This window comes from Pituophis catenifer, unplaced genomic scaffold, assembly GCF_029215685.1.
Source record: "Pituophis catenifer annectens isolate HBS135680 unplaced genomic scaffold, rPitCat1.0.hap2 SCAF_2, whole genome shotgun sequence".
NCBI classification, from domain to species: Eukaryota; Metazoa; Chordata; class Lepidosauria; order Squamata; family Colubridae; genus Pituophis; species Pituophis catenifer.
Window position 1 is genome coordinate 281,579,838 of NW_027256882.1, and position 7,844 is coordinate 281,587,681.

A 7,844-nucleotide genomic window follows, 5' to 3' on the forward strand; every position below is an offset into this window, starting at 1 on the left:
AGTCATGCTACAGTTGTAGCTCTTTCATTGATGTATGTACTGTTTATTACATTCAATATGACAGATACCAATGAAACCATGTGTTGGCATGTATGGCTTTTTTAAAAAGTGAAGCATTTTGTTCGTTTTATTTGGCCTTCTGCCACACTATTCAATGCCGCTGAAGCTTTACGTTCCTGTGTTCCATTTAACTAAGTCTCATACTTTGAAACGGAGTGACATGTTGATAAAGCCCCTGAAGTTTCAACCCCATTAGAAAATCCTGTGCTATGTTTCCCTCTCAGCAATAATGACGACGAAGATCTTACTCCGGAACAAAAAGCAGAGCGCGAGAAGGAAAGAAGAATGGCGAACAATGCCCGTGAGCGCCTGCGTGTCCGTGACATCAACGAGGCTTTCAAAGAGTTGGGCCGGATGGTGCAGCTCCATCTAAAAAGCGACAAGCCCCAGACCAAACTTTTAATCTTACATCAAGCTGTAGCAGTTATCCTCAGTTTAGAGCAGCAAGTCAGAGGTGAGTTGAGGCTAACATTATCCAATCGATCTGCAAATCTCAATCTCATTCAGAAGTTTTGAAGAAAGACTGGAAACCTTAGGTCTTAGGAGGATTACTGTGCTTCATTAATGATGCGATGATGGATTAGATGTCTCCAGGTCATAAGGATGCTTTGTTAAAACTTTGGTCTGAACTCAAAGAGGCCAGGACACCACTATGTTATGTAAATCACTATGAAAGGATCATCCTTATGCTACAAAGTGGTATCATTGAAATGGCTAACCTTGAAATTTAGTCCGCACGAGACAGACTAGTCCTGTTAAAAAAAAATAAAAGCTTGGATCCCAAGAAGCAAGTCCCTGATTATAGTCATTTATAATTCAGTTATAAGATGGGGGCATTATGTGTTGAATGTGGTTAGTGCTACCCTATATTATTCCGGTTTTAGCTTATTTAATTTCTATTTACTTCATTTTTAATTTTTGTAGAGCTATTATTTTATGATGTTTGTAAGCCGCCCAGAGTCCCATGACAGTGGGCGGGCATATAAATTTAATAAAGGAATAAAATGAAATAAGTCAGTATCAGAAAATTCATTGTAAATTATGTTATCAATCCAGGACGATTATTACTCCAAATTTCTAAAGTGGTTAGTATGTTTAGTAGATAAATTATGTTGTACATCAAGCAACTGCTTGATGTACAACACCAGTGCTAAATTGCAGTGATTAAAATAACTTTAAACTTCTGATTTGAAGTAACAATTGTTCTGAAATGCAGGTGGATCTCTGTCTCGAATGTCACAAATTGAGATGGGCGAGGCCTACAGACGAAATTAAGACAATTTTTAATTGGAAAATTAGCCAGAGACACGAGATTAAGAGAATCAAAATTATTTCTCATTATAATGTAGATTCCTGGCCAATTGAAGGAAATGACAGCCAGATGTTACACTTGAATGCACAAAGTAGCTAGGCCACAGGCTTTAAAGGTTATTGTCAGCCCTGAAGGCCTGACTGAGGCCATTTTGAGACTTCCGCGCTGACACACTGGAGAAGAGGGACAGGGAAGGGGGAATAGAGATAGTTGGGGTTTGTAGTCAAAACAAAATACTTTCTCTTGGGAACTAAGGACATTCCTACAGGTGCGTGGAAGGAGGGGACTGGAGTCACCTAGCAACTGGACAGTATCCTGATTGGACCATGTGACCGACTGTTTTGAGAAAGTGAAAAACTTTAATTAGGTGAAAACTGCAGGAATAGTCAGAGTCGGTTTTCACCAGCCTGTGCCTATAGGATATATCCAATAAACTTATTCTTTGAGGAATCTACCTGCTTCGGAGTTTTGCTTGCTATGGGTATGTTACTTGCAACCCTGACAGTTGTTTAACGTTATCTTAAATTTTGGTTTCACAGAAAGAAATCTGAATCCTAAAGCGGCGTGTTTGAAAAGAAGGGAAGAAGAGAAAGTATCTTCGGACCCTCCTCCGCTTTCTTTGGCAGGACCCCACCCTGGGATGGGAGACACATCTAATCATATGGGGCAGATGTAAAAAAAGGAAAAAGGTACGTACATCTTGATCAGTCTACTTATAGTAACAGTAATACCATGGTTGTTCGTTTCTTTAGAACGAATATCATTAGGGGAATTAACATCTAAAGACTGTTTCTTTCCATGAGGGCCAGTTTGGTGCAGAAACCAGGAGGCCGTGAGTTCTAGTTCCACCTTAGATACAAAACTCACATTTACAACCATTTGTAGCATCCTGTGGATCATATGATCACAGTTTGCAACAGTTTTTTTTTTTTTTGCCAGCTGCTAGCCTTTTTTTTTTTTTGGCAGGTTTCTGGCAAAAAAAAAAAAAACACCCATTCAGGAGTGTAGATGCAGATTTACAGTTATATGATTTGCTTAATGATCACGTGCTTTGGACTTAGGAACACAGAATTCATTTAACAACCGCTGTAAAATGGTAGAAAAACTGACGACCATAACAACATACAACTGAAATTCTGGTCACAATTGTGGTAGTTAGTTGAGGACTATCTGTAGTCTCTTTTTCTCAGCCCTAGGAGGAAAAAAATAAAGATAAACCACTTCCAAAATCTTGCTAAGAAAACTGCAGAGACACTGCAAGGAACATCAGCAAAAGTCAAGATCAGTAGTGTGTTCCACTTACCTTCGCTACCGGTTTGGAAGTGCGCGCACGGCGCTTCTGCGCATGCGCAGAATCTTGTGTTCATGCGCAGAGCATCTGTGATGATGTCCAGGCAGGTGGGCGGAGCCTCCCACCACCGCCACTACTGGTAGAAACCCACTACTGGTCAAGATTGACTTAAAGGCAACCAGAAACCTTCCATATTCATCAATTCCATAGATAACACTCTTTTTTTTTTATCCAATACTATTTTGCCTCTTAATTTAATACCTCATTTGAGTTGCTTTTGCTACATTCTGTTTTGTTTTGTTAGCTTCTCTCTCTCTTTCTTCTTTAATTAAGAGAACAACCAACTCCATCCCTCACCCCATTCGTGACTTTATTATATCCCTTTATTTATTGCTTTGTAGCTCCATTTTCTCATATGGGTTGAAGTGTAAATAGTAAGCGGAAGAAATCTGGACCAGATCAGACACGATCACAAATTAGGAACGTGTTTGTTTACTCTTGTTGCGTAGCATCAAAATACTTAATGAACATGGAAAACATTCTGGGGGTTGGCTACACACATTGGATCCTGCCGGCGTTCTGATATACAACAATAAATAACTGCCAGTTTGAATTTGAATTTATTAATGTTCCCCAAATTCCCCAAAACACTTCATAAAAATGTCCTATTTGTATGACGTAATGAGAATAGATTTATATGTTAGGACTGAGTCACTACCAGATAACTGTAACCAAAAGGGCTATGGGAAATTCAGCGGGTTTTATAGATGGGGAAGAAGAAGAAGGGAGTTAAAAATATTTACCTGAATTTTTTTACTGAAGGAAATTTTTCATCAACAGGAGTTCATCGTACCCTGTTTCCCTGAAAATAAGACATCCCCTGATAATAAGCCCAATCGAGCTTTTGAGCGCATGCGCTAAAATAAGCCTCCTCCCCAAAAATAAGCCCTCCCCAAAAATATTTAAATGCAGAGCTGGAAATCAGGTAAGATGGCAAGAGGAGCCCCATCTTGCTCCATGTGCCCCAAAATAATAAGACCTCCCTGAAAATAAGGCCCAGTGCTTATTTCGGGGTTAAAAAAATATAAGACAGGGTCTTATTTTTGGGGAAACACGGTATTGGGAAAATTAGTAATTTTAGGCATGTACAATATCTCCCTCCTTCTGTTGTACAAGTACTCCTAGACTTACAACCATTTGTTTAGTGACCATTCAAAGTTACAACAGCCCTGAAAAAAAGTGACTTATGGCCAGTTTCCACACTTAATATGGTTGCAGCATCCCCTTGGTGGTATGATCAAAATTCAGGCACTTGGCATATATTTATGAAAGTTGCACTGTCCTGCAGTCACATGATCACCATGGGAAGGTTACAATAACCTTCCCAGCTGACTTCCAACAAGCGAAGTCAATGGGGGAAGGCAGATTTGCTTAACAGCTGCATGTTTCAGTGATTTGCTTAACAATTGTGGCAAAAAGGTCATAAAATGGAGCCCAACTCACTTAATAATTCTTGAATTGAGATGTTGGACTCAAATTGTGGTCATAAATCAAAGGCTACTGTACTTAATTTATATAATAGAATAGAATAGAATAGAATAGAATAGAATAGAATAGAATAGAATAGAATAGAATAGAATAGAATAGAATAACAGAGTTGGAAGGGACCTTGGAAGTCTTCTAGTCCAACCCCCTGCCCAGGCAGGAAACCCTACACCACTTCAGACAAATGGTTATCCAACAACTTCTTAAAAATTTCCAGTGTTGGAGCATTCACAACTTCTGGAGGCAAGTTGTTCCACTGATTAATTGTTCTAACTATTTATTTTTATTCTGCCCAAAGTCACCCAACTGTCTTTCATATTTAAGGCGGAACTAGAACTCACAGTCTCCTGGTAAATGGCCTAACATCACCTAACTGGCTTTCATGCCTAAGGCAGGACTACAACTCGCATTCTCCTGGCTTCTAGTGGCCTTAACCACTAGACCCAAACATCTTGTAAGGATTCAGCCCACTCTCAGTCAGTTTATTCTCCCTCTGCATTCTGAACCTGAAGTGTGAAAAATCTTCCACATGTCTTCAGAAGGGCAATAAGTCTGTTGTGAAACGGCTTCTGAAGCCCGTTTTTTATGCTGAACATGTTGTTATGAAATAAAATTGAGAATAATAAAGATGATTGCATTTTGGCTGATCTGAAATTTTTCCGCTTCTTTCGCAGGTCCAAGTTGCCACATTTTCTTCACGTAAACCAGAGACCACTTCCTTAAACAGCTGTATTATCTTAAAAACATATAAACACTTAACCCTTCTCCCCCACCCCCCTTCCATTTTTTTGTAATATAATAAGACAAGTCTGAGTAGTTACGAATCACAGACGCAAGAGATTTCAGCATTCCTGATTTTGAAAATAAAGGAAAAAAAAGTGCAACTTGAGGGACAACCTCTTTTCAACATATCATTCGGAATGTTTCAAGCAGTATGTTGACAGCTGTCAGTGCACAGCCAGGAGACTGAATGGCAATCTTCTCCACACTGTGGGACAATGCATTTGTGCCTAAACTTCTTTTGGAAAAAAAAAATATAATTAATTTGTAAGTCTGAAAAAAAAAATATTTAATTTAAAAATTGTAAACTTGCAATAATGAAAAGTGTACTTCTGAAGAAAAAAAAAATGAACGTTTTCATTGGTGTACTAGTCAGCTAGTGTTTATACTTACTGGATATTAAAAAGGGAAGCTCCGCTACCCTAATATTTACAAAACCAGCAAACATCCTAATGAAAACTGAAGTAATGACATTAGCCATTCCTTAGGGTAGGAGGAACAGATGGATCTTATAGACCTATGACAAATACAAAACACATGGACACAAACACACATATATAAATATTATATAAATATATATATAAATATATATATATATATATAAAAAAAAAATTAGTGACTATGGTAAGCTTTGTTCATTTGTTTCCGACTTTTTGCTCCTGTAAAAAAAAAAACAAAGAAAAAACAAAGTACTGATTATCATTTTTTAAGAAAAAGATTTTACTGTAAATAAGTTTTGTTTCTGTTGACGTCTTCTTTCTCTTCCCCCACGGCCCCTTCAGTTCCTTATTGTAACCTGTAGTGCCAGCTCTGTTGCTGGAGGGGCCGTCCAGGATGAACTCTGACCCCGAGGTTGCTTATCATGTCTACAGAAAAGTAGCGAGCGATCTCTTGAGTCCTTTGGGGAGAATACGGGACTAGATGAGGTATGCCTCATATCGCTAAGCGTAAGCAGCGTTGCTGAGACCTCCAGCCCCCCCAAGGCAGATAAAAGTCTACCCAGAATGCTGGGATGTGGGTTAGGAATTCTGGGGGGCTCTAGTCCCTACCCTACAGTCAACACGAGTTTGGGAGGGGGGGAATGGTCCAGGCAATCGAATTTTGGGGTGGAGGGATAGAGAATTCTAAATCACAACTCTTGCTCTCATTAGACCCTATTTCTAAGATTTTCAGAGGTACAAGGTTAGAATGCTACAATGTTACCACTGTGCCTTCCAATGTTTATATCATCAAAAATAATAATAATAATAATAATGTAACATAATCAAAGGTGGCTGTGATTTAACAAACCAGTAGAAATGTTAAATTAATGTGTGTACCTTCAATACAATATGCATCGAGGCGTTTCAGAATACATGGTCAAAAGGTGGGGTGGGGTGGGGGCAGTTGCTAGTTGTACGAGAGTTTGATTTGAAAAAAGAAAACATTTTAAAGGGTATTCCTGAAAGATAGACCATATACTGCCTCCTCCGTTCATTTAAAAAAAAAAATGCCAATATCCAACTGTCACACAGCGTTAGAACAAGCCTTACCCGTTCTAAAGCATTAAGTTGCACTTTCTTAAGGAGGAGGGAGTAAAGCAGTATTTTTCTGGCCAGTATGAACCAAGTTTTTACTTAACGCATATACATTATAGCAAGTATTAGATCAAGCTTATGACACAGCAACTCATCCAATAATTGGATTTCAGGGCATCTAAAGCAAGCACCCAGAGTGAACCTTCCAAAGATTTGCTTTGGGAAACAGAACAAGTAACTGACATTGCTCCCAATTCAGTCTTTGTCAGCATCTTTTTGTGTCCGGTTCAAGCTTCTGATTTTTTTTTTGATAGCCACACAAACTTGGCACGTTATTTTTAAATGGAATCTCCCGGTTTGAATCGATTTTCCACCTATCAGCACTGAGTAAACGCCATATACCCATTGAAAACGGTCTAAACCTTCCATCTGTTCTCCTGTTTTGCCAGTTACATAGTAATGAAAAAAAAAATACATTTGTAAATTTTATGCAACAAAATGGCAAACGTATCATTATTTTGAAATTGTGTATGTAAAAGTTATATTTTTACATGTAGACTCTTGTTATTATGTGTTTTAATACATTGTATCAAACTTTTGTTGTTTTTTTTAAAAACTGTGGTTGAAACAAAATCTCATTTAAATGAAATAGTGAGAAATAAGAATCTTAATTTTATGTTACTGAAAAACATAAAGAACAAATATGGTAGTTTGCCATGTAAACCACCCTCTCCATATCCATAAACATTTTGATTACCTGTGTGTGTTGAAAATTGTAAATATGTTCAGTAGCAGTAAAACTTTTAAAAATACTATTATTTGTTAATAAGTTTCTCAAATGTGGAGGTGGATTAAGCTCATAATAGAGCAGAGACTATGTAAGTTGAAATCAGAACAAGAAATGACTATTTCATTGCAAATGCCATAGTTCTAATAGAATATGTTTAGATGAAAATGTTTGTCTTAAAACCTAATTCTTTTAGCACTGGTATTCTAAACATTGGATTCTCTTTTAATTGATCAGTTATTAACATAGTTTAGGATTAAAGTTTTTTTATAAAAAACAATTCTAATACTTTTAATGGGAAGTTGTTATTTCAGAGGATAACTTTACGCTAAAAACCTGGATAAATCAAAGAGGCGTTAAACTTCCATCTTGATGTCATCAATGTGAGCATTTCTGCTTGTTTACATTCATAATGCAAAGATTTCAAATCGTCTGCTCTGTATATAAAACTAATTTGGGTAAGAGAGCTATCAACGCAAAATCAAAATGCCGTCTTTTTAATAATTGCCCAGATTGATGACATTGTACGAATCTTGAAACATTCACAGTCAC

General features: G+C 37.5%; 1 protein-coding gene across 3 annotated transcripts in view; it reads left to right on the forward strand.

The window, feature by feature from the left end:
• The window catches only part of TCF4 (transcription factor 4), a 413,612-nt gene extending 406,096 nt beyond the window's left edge, over positions 1-7,516 (forward strand). For all 3 annotated transcript variants that reach the window (XM_070938928.1, XM_070938929.1, XM_070938930.1), the window contains 3 exons: positions 285-514; positions 1,912-2,061; positions 4,883-7,516. In XM_070938928.1, coding sequence (XP_070795029.1) covers positions 285-514; positions 1,912-2,048 — 367 coding nt within the window. In that variant the 3' untranslated portion in view covers positions 2,049-2,061; positions 4,883-7,516. The remainder of the gene's footprint in view (positions 1-284; positions 515-1,911; positions 2,062-4,882) is intronic.
• The last annotated feature ends 328 nt before the right edge of the window (positions 7,517-7,844 follow it).